This window comes from Callorhinus ursinus, unplaced genomic scaffold (genome assembly GCF_003265705.2).
Source record: "Callorhinus ursinus isolate GAN/ISIS: 27379988/994484 unplaced genomic scaffold, GSC_fseal_2.0 scaffold11, whole genome shotgun sequence".
Taxonomy (NCBI): Eukaryota; Metazoa; Chordata; class Mammalia; order Carnivora; family Otariidae; genus Callorhinus; species Callorhinus ursinus.
This window is the reverse complement of record NW_027397073.1, coordinates 47,496,189-47,514,930: the sequence shown is the minus strand read 5'-3', so window position 1 is coordinate 47,514,930 and position 18,742 is coordinate 47,496,189. Positions and strand designations below refer to the sequence as shown.

The 18,742-nt window shown below is 47.6% G+C and overlaps 1 protein-coding gene across 3 annotated transcripts in view; it reads right to left on the bottom strand.

Annotated features, from left to right (window-relative positions):
• Positions 1-2,895: 2,895 nt before the first annotated feature.
• The window catches only part of TMEM241 (transmembrane protein 241), a 116,233-nt gene continuing 100,386 nt past the window's right edge, over positions 2,896-18,742 (bottom strand). For 2 of the 3 annotated variants that reach the window (XM_073898407.1, XM_073898408.1), the window contains exon 14: positions 2,896-6,755. In XM_073898407.1, coding sequence (XP_073754508.1) covers positions 6,570-6,755 — 186 coding nt within the window. In that variant the 3' untranslated portion in view covers positions 2,896-6,569. Of the gene's footprint in view, positions 6,756-13,529; positions 13,595-18,742 lie in introns of all 3 variants that reach the window. The other variant, XM_073898409.1, reaches the window with a different exon arrangement.

Genomic DNA, 18,742 nt, shown 5'->3' with positions numbered 1-18,742 from the left:
GGGAGTTACTCACCTTCTCTGTGGCTGCCTTCTCCTCTGCAAAACGAAGCCACTGGCAAGCCCTCCACCAGAGGCTCCTTGTGAGGACACAGGGAGATGCCTCACGAGTGGAGCACTTTGAGCAGCTCTGCTCGGCGCAGGGTCAGCCTCAGCGCGGGGCCACGCAGCACGCCAGCCCCCCAGCTGCATGCCCAAGTGTGCCTGAGATCCCGCACATCGTGGAAGAGAAATTCCTTACTACTCAGGAGATGCTCGGAAGAGTCTGAGTTTCCCTTCTCGGCTTTATTTTCTTAAAGGCCCTTAAATCTCTGAAATTCCATTATTTACTCGTTTGCCGTCTGTCTCCATCACTACCAGAAAGCAAGCTTCAGGAAGGCCAAACAGCCTGAAACGTAGTGGACTCTCGATACGTTTCAGATGAACGAATGAATGAAGGAGGTACTTTAGCCCAGAGTACAGATCTGCCCTGTAATGGGCTCTGGGCAAGCCTGGGACCGTCAGCTGGGGCCCTGCTCCCCGGGGCTAGAGGTCAGCTGGAGCAGCGACTCCTTCTCCTGGAGCAACAGTCTCTTCTGGGGAGGAGCTCAGAGTGCTCAGATTAGAGCCACGTAAGAGGACCAGCGTTCCAGAACCTCTGCTCTATTATCTATTGCTGTGTGACAGACTTTCCCTGAAACCTAGGGGCTTAACACAGTTTCTCATAATTTTGTGGTCGGGAATTCACGCAGGTGCGGTGGGGCTGGGTGACTCTTCTGCTCCACGTGGCATCCACTGAGGTCACCTGATGGCAGTTAGCTGGAAGATGGGCTGGTCCAGGGGGTCCAGGACAGCTTCCCTCACAGTCTGGTGGCCTGGTGCGGTGTCTAGAAGGGGTTGCTCAGTAGGGCCTGTCTACCAGAGCACCTGCACCTGGTCTCTGCAGCACAGAATCCTCAGTGTGGCCAGACTTCCGCATGTCAGCCCAGGGCTCCCAGAGCTTGTTCTAGAAGACTAAGGCAGATGCTGCAAAGTTGCTCTTGACTTGACCTTGGAAGTCATGTAGCATCACTTCCACTATGTCCTACTGGCGGAAGCAAGTCACCGAGCTAGCCAAGGTTCAAGAGAAAGGGCCAGAAACCACACAGGGGAGTGAATACCCTCAGGGTGGGGGTGTGGGCATCTTGGGAACAAGCTAGCACAGCCTCCCTCTGGGTGGGGTAGAGGTTACAGAACCTGAAGCCAGGGCAGGGCCGGGAGAAGCTCAAGAGCCTCACTCCTTACTGGCCTTCCCCGGAACAAGAATCAAAGGACCACAGGCTCCCAAAGAGTCCCAACCCCTTGAGCTTCCAAATGATTCCATATTCTATTTCAGTACTTTGCCCAAGCCAGCCACTCAAGAAAGATACCACGTTCTAAGCGTTCCTAACCACCTACTGCATTCGTATGTGCTTACGTTTTCAGCCAGATCTGTAACTGTACCCGCTTTGGTGGGCCTGCAGACCAAGTGCACGGTCACCTAGGCTCCTTCAACCTTCAGACTCCGCAGCCACCAGAACATGCCAGTCCCTGAGAAACCGAGCCTGAGCACTCAGCGGTGACTGCTCGTTCTGGAAACGGTAAGAGCTATAGTTCAGATGGGAGCAGCACGATTCCCAAAGGGCTGCTGGTCACTCCAACCCCATGCAGGGAGGATCTCAGACACAACCCGAGGGAGGAGGCTGGTGGGACCAATGGGGACACAGGGAAGGCGGCTGGGACGCAGACCATAGGCCTCACCCTTTGGTAAAGACGTGGCCTCCAGGGAGAAAGCCACAAGTGACCTCACTGATGTCAGGCATCCATACGGAAGCACTTAAGTGCAGAATGGACAACTCCCTGTAAAATGTGAGGGGCTTCCTTTCTCCTTCACAACAGAACTCTCTCGGGTGAGGGTGGACAGGCTTCATCAGAGAGACCTGGCTTCGAGCTCCAGGTCACTGGGTGACCCTGGAAAAGTTACTGAACCTCTCTGAATCTCCCTGGTAAAACAGGGGGAAATGCTGCCTGCCACACGAAATGATGTGACATGTAGAAAGTGCCCAGCACACAGCGGCCTTTGATAAGCATTCAATAACTCAGTGTCTTAGATATTATTATGGGGTCGGTATCTCCAGCAGCTTCTGCTAACAGCTCTTCTTCACCACTTCCCTGGCTCAGTGTAGGTGAACTGCTCCAGATTAGCACTGACCAACAGACACATCATGCGAGCCAAATCTCTAGATTGCAGTTTTCTAGCAGGCCCATTAAAAAAGGTAAAAAGAGGGCGCCTGGGTGGCTCAGTTGGTTAAGCGACTGCCTTCGGCTCAGGTCATGATCCTGGAGTCCCGGGATCGAGTCCCACATTGGGCTCCCTGCTCGGCAGGGAGTCTGCTTCTCCCTCTGACCCACTTCCCTCTCGTGCTCTCTATCTCTCATTCTCTCTCTCAGATAAATAAATAAAATCTTTAAAAAAAAAAGGTAAAAAGAAATGAGAAATTCTTTTTGATAATGTTTTATTTAATCTAACATATCAACATATTATTTCAATCCATAACCAGTATAAAAATTATTACAAAATATTTTACATCCTTTTTTTATACTAAATCTTTCAAATCAGCATATACTTACACTTATTTACGGCACGTCTGAATTTGGATGCTTACCCTTTTGGTGCTCAATGGTCACACATGGCTATGTCGAGTCACCCTGCTGGACCGCACAGGCCCAGTAGAAGGAGCTGGGTCACCCTCCCTGTTCAGAGCTAAGTAGCCTGGATGTTGGTAGAAGTTTGGGCCTGTGTTTAAGATGCAAGAACTCTCCCCCTGGTCCCCATTCCCAAGGATAACAACTATTTTTGCAATACTCTCCAGGCGAGTTTGAAGAGAAGAGAAAGGCAAATTACCACAAAAACAAACGGTTTATTTATTTATTTTTTCTATCCATAGCAAATTAGTAACAATACACAATCACACAGAACCTTGCCTCTCCGGATGGAAAGCATACTCTTTATTTATACAAATGAAAAAACCAAGCACCTTGGCTTTGACCTCGGGCCAGCAAGGTCATCGGGATCATCAGGACCCCGACAGGACATGGCGAAACGGATCATTTTCGACAGAAGGGAGTGCTGGTGTTACCTGGGGATTCCCACCCCCAGAGGGGCCCAGAGAGCCACAGATAATGAGAGCTAAGGAGGCTGCAGTAATCTGGGCCAGCCCCCGGATCTACAGAGCTCTGGGTTCACCTACATTCAGAGCTGAGCATGTGAACTTGGGTATAAAACAGACGTTAAGGCTTGGGGAGAAAAAAAAAAGCCCTAGAAAAGATGGAAGCTGAAGGAAACAGAATGGTCTATTGAAGAAACACCTTATCCTCTGCCTCATGCTAGTGTCAAAGTAAGAAAAGACCTGAGACTTTAAAACAATGAAACTGGACCACTTTCTTACACCATACACAAAAATAAACTCAACACAGATTAAAGACCTAAATGTGAGACCTGAAACCATACAAATCCTAGAAGACAGCACAGGCGGTAATCATTCTGACATCAGCTGTAGCAACATTGTTCTAGCTATGTCTCCTGAGGCAAGGGAATAAAACACAAAAATAAACTAGTGGGACTACATCAAAATAAAAAGCCCTGCACCATCAACAAAGCAAAAAGCAACCATCAACAAAACAAAAAGACAACCTACTGAATGGGAGAAGATATTTGCAAATGATATATTCAATAGGGGTTACTATCCAAAATTTATAAAGAATTTATACAACTCAACACCAAAAAAAGCAAACGATCTAATTAAAACAATGGGCAGAGGACCTGAACAGACATTTCTCCAAAGAAGACCTACAGATGGCCAACAGACACATGGAAAGGTGCTCAACATCACTCATCCTCAGGGAAATGCAAGTCAAAACCACTAAGAGGTATCACCTCACACCTGTCAGAATGGCTAAACTAAACAAGACAAGAAACAAGTGTTGGTGAGGATGTGGGGAAAAAGGAACCCTCGTGCACTGTTGGTGGGAATGCAAACTGCTGCAGCCACTGTGGAGAACAGTATGGAGGTTCCTCAAAAAGTTAAAAATAGAGCTACCCTATGATCCAGTAATTCCACCATTGGGTATTTACCCAGGGAAAATGAAAACACTAACTTGAAAAGACATATGCACCCCTATGTTTATTGCAGCGTTATTTACAATAGCTTTATGGGTAAAGAAAATGTGTACACACACACACAATGGAATATTAAACAGCCATAAAAAAGAGATGAGATCATGCCATGTCAGATAACGTAAACAGACCTAGAGGGTATTATGCCAAGTGAAATGTCGTCAGAGAGAGACAAATACTATATGACTCCACTTATAAACAGAATCTAAAAAAAATGAATAAACAAAAAGCAGAATCAAAACTAGAAGTACAGAGAACAAACTGATGATTGCCAGAGAGGTTGGGGGTACAAGGTTGGGCAAAACAGGTGAAGGGGGAGAGGGAATGAGTTACGGAATGAGTAAGGCACGGCAATAAAAGGCACGGCAATAAAAAGCACAGCAAAAGGAATACAGTCAATATTATAACAATGTATGGGGACAGATGGTACACTTGTGGTGAGCACAGCATAATGTATAAACTTGTCAAGTCACCAAGTTGTACACCTGAAATCAATATAATGTGTGTGTCAACTCTAGTCAAATTAAAAAATTAAAATAAAAAAATAAAAACAATGGGACTCTGGAATGCCAATTAAAAAAAAATCAAATGAACAAAAATTTAAAAATCCTCAGTAGAGATTCTTTTAAGAAGAGGTCTCCTTGGGGCGCCTGGGTGGCTCAGTGGGTTAAGTGTCTGCCTTCAGCTCAGGTCATGATCTCAGGGTCCTGGGATCGAGTCCCGTGTTGGGCTCCTTGCTCAGCGGGAGTCTGCTTCTCCCTCTGCCGCGTCCCCCTGCTCATGCTTTCTCTCTCAAATAAATAAATAAAATCTTAAAAAAAAAAAAAAAAAAGAACAGGTCTCCTGGAAACCAGAGATGGGCCCATTAACTGTGCATGATTCTTTCCAGACTTAGGAATCTCCACTTGCCCTAATGGCACTTGGAAAGACAGGCTTATGATGACATTTGGCCACATGCCACTTTCCACAGAAGAAGAACTCAGTTGTACAGAGAGTTTTGTGAGGGCAAAAGAAGGGCAATTCTAAACTCGCTTTTCTACTTGACCCTCAGCCTCTATACAGTTTAACGCCCCAGATGAAGAACAAAAAGCAAACTGAAACAGTATCTGTGTCCAGGTCACTCTGAACATCTTTACCTTAAATGACACGCAGAGACCAGGAAAAGACAAGGAAATGGATTTAAGGTACCCAAGTTCCAAATACACGAATCCACTCCCATCTGTGTCATTTTCTGTTTGTTTTTTCAACAAGCTGGAGAGAACGTGCAGGAAGAATGGCCCCTGACTGAGCTAACCTTATTCTTCACAGAGCCGAGAATGGGCAGGCTCATTTCCTAGATGCTAAAGATGGTTCTCCCTCGACGCGCACGTCCAACACCGCAATCCTGGCTTCCTGCCTGGGGAAGACTCACCATGACTTCACTACCTTCTCTATCTCTAAATGACCAAAACCGACACCCGGCAGAATAGTTAAGGTATTGAGAACCTGTCATGGGCAGAAATATTGGGAGTTAGACACTATTCTCTGAAACCTTCATTGTGGGTTCAGAATCAAGTTACCATTTCATGCATATTCATTCCTTTTGACTCCCCCAGAGGCAAGGTTTAGAGTTTTTTTGTTTTTTTAGGTTTAGAGTTTTAATTCAATTTTTAATCTAGCCTGAAATATATACTTCAGTGTTCAATGATTTGAAACCTCCTCTGAGCCATCAGGGAATTAAATGGATTAAAAGCTTTAAGGAATATGAATATAAATGTGTGTGCTTGTGTGTATCCATATGTTCTATGTTTGTTTCACTGTCCAGGGAGCATCAGGAATTATAATCCCTATTCCCTTTGGTGCTCATTGAGGAGCAAGTGAACCTAACAGTGGGCAAAGAAAGTGTGTACAGAATTCAACACAACACAATACACGGTCACCAAAAGGCTTCAGCACTCAATCCAGAGTAACAGTGTCCTTGCTGGTGTCTTACTTGGCTCAGAACTTTGGTTCAACCCTCATCTCTGCCCCTGTCCCCCAGTGGAAGCCCTCCTGGGGAATTCTGTCTGTGCTCGTAAGCCAGTGAGGGTAGGCTCCAGGCAAGCCCATGAGAGCAAGGGAAGGACGTCCCCAGAAGAGTCTCTAAGGTTGTAAAAACACAAAACAGAAAGTGCCACGAAATGCCTTGAGCCCACCATCAAATAGTCAAAGCAGTGTTTGGTGACAGGTGTTTAATAAGGAGGCCTGCGTAGCCATCCAGGTGAGCAGAGCCATCCCTGTACAGGGGGACTACCATAGCTGAGTCTGCACCACTGGGCATGGTGTGGTCAGCGGGACCTGAGGGAGCCTCTCGGAGCAGGAAGACACAACACAGTCCATTCTCTACAGCAGCCCAGAGACCCATGGAGAGAGTTCTCCTTCATGCTGTGAGAAGCGGTGGACTCACCATCCCTGCTTTCTTCCCTCTAACACACTTGACAGGGAGGTCCGACGTCCAGGGGCTGTGTACCCCAGCTGGCACCCGTGAGTCGACTCTTCCTGCCCTTAGGAGCCCTTCCGCTCTGAGAAAACCAGCAAGGCCTCTCCAAGTCCACCGAGCAAGAGGCTGCAAAAAACAGCAAGAGGTCAGCTTTCCGGTCCCTTGAGCCTGGAAGCCGTGGACCCACCGAGCTGCCCAGCACCCACCTGCAGCAGGGCAAGGGATCCTTCATTCTGTGGCGGGGACTCTCTCGTCCCCCCCATCCCCCGAGCCTGCCCTGCTGCTGGGTCTGGCCCTGTAACTGCCTGGTCGTCCCAAGTGGACGCCAGAGGTGAGCCGGGAGGGGGAGTGGGCTGCAAGGTGGGGTTTGCTCCTTCCCCCTGGGAAGAAGGTGGTGTGCCTCACTCATCCTGGTCCAGTGGAGCTGACTGTGCTCCAGCAAATGTTCTGCCGCAGACACAGAGGGGAGACGGTGTCCCATGTAGCCACTGGGGGCTTTCTGCTGGTGAGGGTTGATGACGGAACACCACGCAGGTATCCATAACCTTATCGTTATTGAGGTGACGGTCTCCGAACCCTGTTATTTCATCGAAACTAACAGAACATTTAGAGATGAAAATACTAAAGGCGAATCACGAATTTCCCGTCAGAGCAGAAAGAAATATGGTCAGCGATTCGAAAATGAAAAGGTAGTGGGAAAACTGCAGACGGGAAGAAGGAGGAGTTAGAATATTTTAACATGCCTCAAATTGAGTACATCCAGGGGTCTGTACATTTTCTGTTTTAAACTTCTCTGTAGACAATCTGCTGTCTGTCTGAATCCCCAGCTTCTCCCCACAAAGCCTTCTGGTCACTGGGCTGGGCCATCCCTGCAGGATTATGATGGGAGGTCCCTGGTGATGGAATGCCCTTGGTCAGAGGTGCCAAGAGCCTGTCAGTTCTACGTGTGCGACCCGTCTTCTCCCACCTCCCCCATGTACCCATACGCCACACACTCACATTCAGCGAATGGTGTCCTTATGTTTCTGACGTACGCCCGGGGTACCGACTCTATGAAACACACAGAGGCTGTGCACACTACATTCCCAGTGAGAAACGTCACCTATGTGATGACTCCAACATAAAGCTAACTTTACCGTTTGCCCCGTTCGGCACAGGAATGAACTGAGCGTGAGACTATTGAAACAATACACTGGGTTCAAACTGTGGCTCAGGCACTGATTAGCTACATGATCCCGTGCAGGCTTTTCAGCTTTCGCCTCATCCGGGCCACGGGAGGTGGGCACATCCAGCGGTCTCTGTGAGGCTGAAAGGGATATACATGAAGCCATCAGCCCCCACACTTGGCCTATAATGGACAAGCGATAAAATACTATCCTGTTGACTAGTTGACCGCCGCCCACCCTGAGAGCTGACCTCCCGACTCTGCTTGAAGACTTCACATGAGGGGCACGGCCCGCTGTTGAGCAGCCGGCCACGGGGTTCAAGCCAGCCTCGATGGGCATCTTACTCATGGAAGACCCTGGGCAAATGGTACGCCCTCCAGGCATAAGTCCTTCCTCAGACCAACCCAGCAGCTGCTTCTTACAACCTCACCTCTGAGTCCAAGTTCTGCTTTCTAGAGCACCAGAGACCAGATCTACGCCCTTACCCCCAACAACCCTAGAGAGCGGGGGACAAGCCCCAAACCACCATCCTCTCCTGTCCCTGTGACTGAAGCCTCCGGGGGAGAGCAGAGGCACTCGCCAAGCAGCCAGTCACTGGGGAAGGGGGCCAGGAGGGTGTCCCACCCCCCAGGGGAACAGCTGGGATGGAAAGGCAAAGGGCGTGAGGGGGATGTGTGCCTGATATCCGAAGCTCCAAGTTGGAATGTACTTTCTTCTTTGTACAGAAATATTAGAAATAGTGACAAGAAGCCGATAAATTCTCTTGAACGCGCATTTAACTCATAATAATGTAACTGAGGTTAGTATCTACGTTATAAGCAAAGCAAATGTCTGAGGACCTTCCTAGATCTATAATCACTGTTCACAGGATTGTTTCTGTGAGAAACTGGGGTCCAAGTTCCAAAAGACCATATTTGGAAACACGACCCATTTGTGCTGGGCCCTGGTCTAGTTCCGGGACGTGGGAGGGCCCTATCGCCTCTTCTCTTTGGATGAAGAAGTAACTGTGAAGGGGGAAGCCATTCTTCTGGTACAGAGGCTCCTTTTATGCAGATCTACTGTTCCTTTCAACATCCCTTAAGGAACACACACACACACACACACACACACACACACACACACACACACACAGTCTTCTTAAACCCCTCCGGGGCAAGTGCGGAGTCATGGTGACCTGGCGCAAAGGCTGCACAGGCCCTTGGGCTGGGGAGGGGCTTATTTCTGCAACATAACCGGGGGCTCAGTCATTTCTACAGCTTCCAGTAATCCTCCTTAGTCACCAGGGAGAAGTACAGGCCATGGGCTGGCTCGTTGCCCCTTCTCCCCCCACAGCCTTAGAACAATGCCCAAGTGTAATAACCTTGCATCTCATCCGTTGGGCTTAGCTATTGCATGAAACACCAAAGCAGCTTAGTGAAGGCTCAGAAAGGAAAGGAACCTTGGTTCAGTTTACTGGCAAGAGAGCCAGGGAGGTGAGCTTTGATGTTGTTTTCTAAACAGCAGGAGAAGCTGACACAGGGTGCAAGAATCTTAACAGCATTACAACTATTTAAGTCAGAGCCTCACTGAACTGTTTGCAAGTCTTGTAATCCCCACCATTCCTGAAGTGAACACACTTCAAGCAACTAAGCCATACACACCAGGGTAGAGAGCACACCCAGCCAGAAATATTCAGCACTAGCTTCTCTTCCGGGGGGGGGGAGGTTATTCTCAGCACCCCTCCAATCCTTCTCTGTCCTCCCATCAGAAGAGGCTCAATTTTACATTCGCTACCGTGCTTATTCAAGCACCTACTGACCCCATGAGATGGGGGTCACTGTACCCTTTGCCGGCTGGAGGCCCAGTACTTCATGCAGCACCCGATACATATTTTCTCAATGAATGACGATAAATTCTTATCCTTGCTCGCCCTCCTCCCGTCTATATTCCAAACGATTTTGGCTTTTTCTCTTTTCCTCACCAAAAGATATCTGCCTAATGTACCACTCCCTTGGAGACTTGCTGAGGGACAGTTCATATTCTGATAAATTATTCTGCGTTGAGAGGTAATTAGTGATAGTTATGTAGAAAGCCCTTCTTGGCATTTTAGAGTTTTTAACTAAAGTGGAAAACTGATAAATTTCAGTCACTGTGACCCTAGCTGCACTCTGGGATGCACTTGGGGGAGTACTTCCTTCACCCCTAAGTTCACTCTTCCAATAAAGGGGTTTGGGCAGTCTCCACGCAGTGTCCTGAACTTAAAGGCATGAGACATCGTTACTCAAAGATGGTATGAGACCACTTTCTAAAGACTGCTGGTGTTAGTGAGGTTTGTGCTAAGATCGAGCATGACGGTAACCCATGATCAACGGCAGGCTCCGTGAATGATTGGCAAAGGTGAGAAGTGATCACAGAATCCTCAGAACAAAGAAGTTGTGTTTTGGTTATTTGTTTTCTCTTCTTGTACCTCAACTATTGCAAAGACAAGACAGTCTCTCCTGGTCCAAAAAGGATTCAAAGAAGGGGTACCCACAACTAACTCTACTCAACAGGGACACTGCTCATAGTTCAGAATTTTTTCTTTTGTATGTCTTAGATCCCCTTTGTTGAAATTTTGGTTTAGAGGAAATTCATATCGATATATACCATAAAACTCTGTTAATTAAAAGTGAATAATTAAATATTAATTGGGATATTTAAATTCGGGGCTTGCAGTAGATTGTTTTTGTAATTAAAAACAAGGTAATTTGCTGGACAAGAGCAGTTGCTTTTAAGAAAAGACTTTAAGGGGCGCTTGGGTGGCTCAGCCGTTAAGCGTCTGCCTTTGGCTCAGGTCATGATCCCAGGGTCCTGGGATCGAGCCCCACATCGGGCTCCCTGCTCAGCAGGAAGCCTGCTTCTCCCTCTTCCTCTCCCCCTGCTTGTGTTCCCTCTCTCTCTGTCTCTCTCTCTCTGTCAAAATAAATAAAATCTTAAAAAAAAAAAAGACTTTAAAAGTTGACCAACATCGGTACTTAGGTTTATAATTTTTCTTGCATACAGGAATTAGAAGGCTGGCCATGCATTTATTCAGCCCTTAGGGCTAGGTGGAAAGACGCACAGGGGCAGGACTATGGTTCCCCTCCTGGAGGAGCTCACAGCGGCAGGCAGATGGGGTATGCACACCCACCTGTCACTCAGCATGGTGTGAGCTGATGGGGCTGTGTGCAGAGAGGGTGGGAGGGGCTGCCGAGGACCTGAATTATCTGGTCCCAAATGTCAAAGTGCTGAGGTGAAAAACCCTAATTTTATTTTATTTTAAAGATCTTTATTTATTTGAGAGAGAGAGAGAGAGAGAGAGAGAGAGATTGAGCATGAGCAGGGTGAGGAGCAGACGGAGAAGCAGGCTGCCGTATGGGCAGGGAGCCCGATGTGGGGCCCCACCCCAGGCCCCTGGAATCATGACCTGAGCCGACGGCAGAGGATTAACCAACTGAGCCACCCAGGTGCCCCGAAAAACCCTACTTTAAGATCATGAGCTGTTCTGTGCAGCTAAAGCTGCTGCTGCCCCTGCCCCCCAGAAGGCAGATAATGATGCATCGTGCACTCATTTCCTGGATGGTGACCTCGCTGGGGCCACAGACTGTGTCGATAGCCTCAGAGCCCATCAAACACTTTTTTGTGAAATGAATGGATAAACGAGCAAATGGAGGTTGGGATGTAGCTGATACAGGGTCCGCCAGCCTGGCGTGGGGGAGGCTGTGCTGACTTCGATAGTCCATGCCCACATAAGGGGGCCGCCTCTACCTATTCCAGCAACCAGTGCCATGCGGAAGTACAGGCCCAACGTAACTGTTGGTCCCCATTTTCAACAGAATCTGGAAATCTGGACCCTTATGGGGAAATCACCTGATTTCTCACCGTTAACTAATTTAAAATTTGCGACCCAAAAAACAAGAAACAATGACGATACAGGCAAACATGGTAGGTCCCAACAAAACAGTTCTGCGGTGCCTGCCCTTTGTGACTTCTGATCAGTCTAAGCTCCCACAAGCCAGAGGGCAGCCCCACCCTGGCCCCAGCTCCGGGAGCTGGTCACCCAGTCTCAGCCTGAGCACACCGCTATATGGCCAGTGCAGACTAGCTCTGTGCAAAAGACAGAATGTCTGAAATACGGTCTGACACTCCTCTTCTGGTGGCTCACTCTGTGGTTGGAAAATTCTTTGAGGCTGAAAACACACCATCCTTAAACTCAAGAGTTCTCAAAAATCAGGAAATTCCAAAGTCAAGGTTCCTTTTGCAATAATCACACATGCTGTTTCCTTGATTTGAGTACACACAGCCTTTCTTTCCATTTTGTGCAGGGCATACCATAAAGCTCACAGGATGTGAAAGAGCCTGGAGGCTTGGCTTCTTACAGACTGCTGCTGAGATACTCGAGCTTAGCACGTCCCCCCTGCCGGAGAGCCATCTGACTCCGCTAGTTCTCACACTCACTTCCACAACTGGGTTCTTAAAAGTTCATTCTGAAATTCTGGACAAAACAGAGTTGGTGGAGGCTCATCTGTGAGAAAGAAAACCACCGTCAAGAATCTAGACTACCACCATGAACGTGAAGATACAGACATTTGGGGAAGAGTCTCAAGAATGTAGCAGGTATCTTGGCAGTTGGGTGTCTGGACGTCACCTGCCTGCTGTGGGTGTCAGGCCTTCCTGGAAGGACAGGTGCAGGGGAAGAAGGAGGGGGCACAGGATTAGCTCCCTGCCCCACAGCCCCAGCTCTGGTTCCAAATCACTGACTCTCACCATGGGCACCTCCTGCCTCTCCAGCCTTCCCTGTCTTCCCGGGGCCAGAGGGCCCAAACCCTCTCCCCCCCATAGCCTCACTAAGCCTCTCTGTTCTGCATAAGGTCCACGTCAGGCCAGTTCGACAGCCCTCTGATGGCCCGTCCTCTCTCCTTCCTTCGGCCCTCGCGTTTGCTGTGCATTCAGACCACGGCTCTCTTATCCCACAAATTATCTTTATGATTTCCCTGCCCCTTCGCCTCCTTGAGGGCTGAATGATGACTTATTTTGCATGCAGTAGTCACTCAATAAATATTTTTAGCTAACTGATAGAATTATATAGTATTAAAAAACCTAAGACAATGAGATCTTTTTCCTATCATTTCACTGGACATTCTTAGTTCACCATGTCAGCCCTTGAACAAGAAATAGAGCTGTCTCGCCCTGGGTAACGCTCCTTCTGTGTTGCTGTCGAATTATCTAGAAGTTCTTTATAGATGGTCATACTGGTGAGAAGAGGAATATATAGGCTAATTTCTCTTATAACTCCACTGCTGGTAAATCCTTGGTGTTTGCCTAGTCAGTCGTAAGGAGGTACATGAAGGTTATGGGACTTTGGACACACACAGGTCTGCTTTTGAATCCTCGTCCAATCATAGTAGCTATAAAATCTTGGAAAAATAACAATATATATAAAACTAGTGGTTCACCAGTAGTGCTTACGCTCGTGTGGACGAGTGGCTGAAAGGTGATGTGATGTTCTGTTTCTTGATCTGGGTGCTAGCTATAGTAGGTTCGGGATAATCAGTTTGTGGAAATTCATAAAATTGCATATTCATGATATATATGTACTCCTCGGAATGTATATTTACAAGTCAATAAAATATAGACCCCAAACACCCTTTCTTCAACATTTGAGAGAAAAAAAATAGTATCCTGATGAAACCCAAACAATGAATTTGTTTTTCCTCTCTCTGTGCAAAAGACTTACCATCCCACCGTTGCACTGGTCAGGGTCATATCAAACAGCAATACTGATGAGCCAGCTGTGATGACCTGCAGAAATAATTTCAACAAAAGGCCATCAGACCAGCAGGACTTGGGTAACCTTCTCCAGAGTCCTTGTTTACAAGCTGAGTTCATGTTAGTTCAGATGCCAGACATAACCCGTTTCTACTTCACGTCCTTTCCCCCCACACACTTGCTAGGCCGCTGTATTTAGTGCTCCCTCTGAGGTAAGTGTTTGGTGGAAAAAATGCTAAGTCCTAGTCTATTTGGGAGGTGAGAATCTTCAAAGAAACATTTAACTTCCCAACTCTCCAAAAGAGGAGGCACATAGCCAACATCTCACCCAACTCTCTCCAGGGCAGGGAGCTAGTAAGAATATGCATTTCCATCTTGTCTCAATGTGCAGACATAATCCCCAAGGCCAGTTGTGCTCATCTACCTGTTCCCACATCCTCCAGATAAGAGGATGTCACCCTGCCTTTGCCCACAGCACCATCTCTCACCCTGTCCTTACTAATGCCCCATCTTTCTGGCCCACGATAGAAGTTTTAAGAAACCAGGTGTTTCCTGGGGGAGGGAAAAATTAAATCATTAATTAATTATTTGCAGGGGCACCTGGCTGGCTCAGTTGGAGGAGCGTGTGACTCTTGATCTCAGGGTAGAGTTGGAGCCCCACGTTGGGTGCAGAGATTACTAAAAAAAAAACTTAAAAAAAATATTTGCAAATACCTAGAGGCCAAAAGAGAGGGAAGAGGTTACCCCCACATCTCTCAAAGCTAGAAATGACAGAAAAGTCTCTTTGGAATGGCAGTAATGGGACTCACACTCCTACAGTATCACTAAACAGGCAGCACAGAGAGTGTGGGTGAACCAAAGACCCAACTTTGTTACCAGTTGGAATGCCGGCTCAGGAAAAGATGTTTTTTTCCCAGAATTCTGTATTCTAAAATCCAAGACAGCTTCCATTGGGAAGGTGAGCCTACGGACTTGCTTTCTTGCAATGGGAAGCAGAAGCAGGCTGTCGTGGGATGGGTTGCTCAGTCTGGACACCCTGGGAAATGTGAAAAGCCATCATGCTGTCCTGGAGACCTCTTCAGGTCTCCAATCTGGGAACCAGGCAGCAAGCAGGTGGCCAGAAGGAAGGAGAATGGTTACATGAATCTCATCCTTATTCGTGTACCATCTCAAAAAGAAGTATGGAAATACAAACCAGGAACCTTCAGTACAGAAACTGCGAGGTTTCAGAACCCGTGTAATTTACCCACTTGAGGTCCCTCTCTGTTTGCTTCTTTTATGGATTTCCAGCAAAAACCCTGACAACAAAACAGACCTGTGTTGTCTTCAGGAAAAAAAATGAGGTGGCAACCAGGTCAGTGAGACAGCTGTAAAGCAGAACCCGAAGACCAAGGGGAGAGAGATTTGTCAGTGCTGGGGGGAGGGGGGCAGGATGAATGGCAGTGGATCTCCTACCCTCCCCTTGTTTCACTTAACATTATACTTAGGACATTGCATCTATGGAGGGGGCCTAAAATTTTATTAGCTTGCCACGCAACTGTCTGGTTTTGGAAACAAGGTTATACTGACCACATAAGTTAGTGCTTCCGCTTCCCTGCTTACCTTCCTATAAAGGATGAAGGTGATCTTTACTGCGGACGTTAACTCTGACTTCAACCCCTTTGGGCCTTGGACTTCTCGTTGGGACTGGCCTTTAACGGCCACCGTCCTAATCAAATCTGCTCTTTCTCCCTGATTCAAGTTTGTCATTTTCCCTTTTTCCAAAAATGTGTTTTGTCTAGGTTTTCCAACTCATTAACATTTCGCTATTTGGAAAAAAAATACTGTTTTTTTCCTCATTTGTGCCCACTTTTATTACCTTCCCTTTTATTCGTACTTTTACTGTCATTTTCTCTTTTTTTTTTTCCTTCCTTAGTCTTAACCAAAACTCAGCTTGTTAATCCCTCTTTACTTTTGCCACTTCTTGGGTATTTCCTGTGATGGAGCCGATGGGGATTTCTTAGAACTGCCGAAACAGGCTCCGTTCTACTGATGGATGGCCGTGATGTTGGCAGCTTGGCGTTAACAGAACACCTCCCTACATTTATGAAGGGCCCAAGTGGCCTTTCGTCATTCTTCACCATTGTCTTCAGGTTCTCCCCTTTTCACCAGCTCTTCACGGCCTTCTCTGATGGGCTTCGTCCCTTACTCTCTGATTGCGTCTCTCACACAGCTTTCCATCTAGCATGGGAGGCCGCCACCTCCCACATGGCCTGCAGTCCTCATGGGCTGGGAGGCGCGCCTCCCTTCCTCCGAGCACCTCTCTAGCACAGGAGGAGTCCCATCTGCCGTGAGACAGACAACCGGCCTGTTTATTCCTATTAACCGCACCTTTTGCCAAGAAAAACACATCTTAAAACTTCCAAACCAGCCCTTACTTAAACTCACATTGGTTGAGTAGCCACACTGGAGCCTTGGCCATGTGCTGCTTCCTGGAAATGTTTGTACAGTCTCCTGCCTTTCTCCCGGGGCACTTTTTCAGACTTCTCTAAAGTTTTATCTCTCAATGAGCACCTTTTTGGCTGGCTGAGACACTCACTAAAATGTCACAAAGAGGTGTGTCTTATTTCTGTAATGAATGTATGGTGAAGTTGTCTATGCTACGGAGCTACTGTAAAGCTCAAGAGGCCACCCCGTGATCTCTTCAGTAAGAACCATCAGTTTCTGGGGCTTCTCTACTTTCTTTTGCTTCCATTGCCAGCCCTAGCAGTCAGCACTGGAGGCATTTTCTCTCTCTCTCTCTCACACACACACTCACCAAAGTTCTACCACTTCACAAAAGTCACTGCCGAAGATGGGAAGAGTAGCGGCCAACAACGCCTCGCTAAGAGGCAGACACTGGGCAGTCGGCTAGCCTGACTTGCCCACTAAGTGACTTGCACCCACACATCAACCTCACCATGTGTGAGGTTCAAATTCCTCCCTCAGCAAAGTGGAAGATTTCTATATGCCAGGGGCTGCTCAAGAACACTCAAAAGTGGGAATGATACACCTGCTCATGCCAAGGGTCCAGTCCACTTCCAGTTCCACTGAGGAACAAACAGAAGCCAGGAGTAGCTGAGGGTGCATGGCTGGGTGCAGAGTGTCCTACGCATGGTCACCTAGAGGCAGGACCTGAGAGGGGGGAAGGGGCTCCCCAAGATCAAAGGTGGGGGAACTGTGACTGAGAGAGGGAGGCTCCAGGGGCCTGGGACCCTCACAGCAGGTTAGCCTCCTCTCACAGCCAGAAACTCAAGAAAGGGCCCACACCAGCTCCATACAGCTTTTTGTTTTTTTTTAAGATTTTATTTTTTAAGTAATCTCTTACTTAAAGAGATACTCGAACTCGCAACCCTGAGACCAAGAGTCGCATGCTCTACCGACTGAGCCAGCCAGGCGCCCCTTCATATGGCCTTTTTAGAAAATAAGAATCCACTGAAAGCAGGAACTCAAACAGATTTGCACACCCGTGTTCGTAGCAGTATTATTCACAATAGCCCAGATCTGGAAGCAACCCAAGTATCCATCAATGGATGAATGGATCAGCAAAATGTGGTACATTCAGCCTTTAAAAGGAAGGCAATTCAGACACATGCTACAGCATGGATGAACCTGAAAGACATACTAGGTGAAATAAGCCAGATACAGAAATACAAAATACAAATGTGGTAGGATTCCACTTATATTAGGTACCTAGAGTCATCACATTCATAGAGACAGAAAGTAGAATGGAAGTTACCAGGGCTTGGGGGGAACTGGGAGTGGGGAGTTAGTGTGAATGGGGACAGAGTTTCAGCTTTGGATGACGAAAAAGTTCTGGTGACGAATGTTAGGAAACGTGTAAACTTTTTTTTTAAGCCTTTAAAATGGCTAAAATGTGCTCAAGAAACAGACTTTGAGTTACTCCTAGAACTTGCCATTCAGGAGACTTCAGTAGCAGCCCTTAAATAGCAATTGTTGTTCTTGCTTTCAGAAAGCATGTTTAAAAATACAAATTCTCCCCCCCAGAAGAAAGAGTCCTGTGGTCTGAGGAATGTCTCAGTCGTACACACAGATCTGAACAACAAACACCAGGACCAGCCGCGGGCTGAGGGATGCCAACAACAGCAGAGCTCAATACATCGTGCCGGCCAACGGGCCTTTGAACTTCCTGGCTTTGTCAGCGGATGTCACAACCTCTGTTATTGAAGCAGATTTTGGTATTTAAAGCAGATCAGGCTTGTTTTTTAAACATGCATTCCGATCCTAAGACAAATTTTCTGTTTGTCCAAAGTGAAAGGGGAGTGGTGGTTGGTGGGAACCTGCCAGACAATCATGCATTTAGGGGGGGATCAGAGAGTTGGGCTTGTTGTTTGTGATTGCTTTGTTGTTGTTGTTTAAACACATGCGACTTAAGAAGAAAGGGACCGAATGCAGCACAGAGAAAAGGCCTTGCACTGTCACTGCCTCGGGGACTGCCCGCACCTCCCACTTAAACTCATTGTAGTGTTTCTAACACGGTTTCACACCATCATGTTTGCTCAGCAAAGACCTTCTGCCTGGAACAACTTCACACAATTGGCCTCCCCACACTATTCCTGCTCGCTTTTGAAAATCCATTTCTAGAAAACTTCTACAGCTTTAAAAAAAATAAGAGATTTATTTATTTTAGAGAGAGGGAGAGCGCACAAGAGCATGGGGGGAGGGGGAGAGAGAGAGAGAGTGGGAGAGAGAATCCTCAAGCAGACTCCCTGCTGAGCACAGAGCTGACAAGGGGCTCGATCCCAGGACCCTGAGATCATGACCTTAGCCAAAACCAAGAGTTAGATGCTTAACCGACTGAGCCACCCAGGCGCCCCTAGAAAACTTCTATGAACCTGACTCCCCCACCCCATCCACACAGCTGGGTGGATCAGGCACCTCTTCCAGAGGCTTCCATACCCCTTGGCACTGCACGCGCCAAACTATGGAAATGTGTGGTCTCCCCCACCAGGGCCTATTATGTTCCTCTCTGTATGTTCTACAGAGACCCACACACAGTAAGTGGCCGATACACTTCACTGGAGCTGGCAAGTCACAGTCTTGTTTATTTTTAAATCCCTTTTCATACATTAGGGGCAGTTGGAAGCCAGACTGGAGAACAACAGAGACACTCTGCTGCTCCTCCTCTGTGCTTCTTTCCCC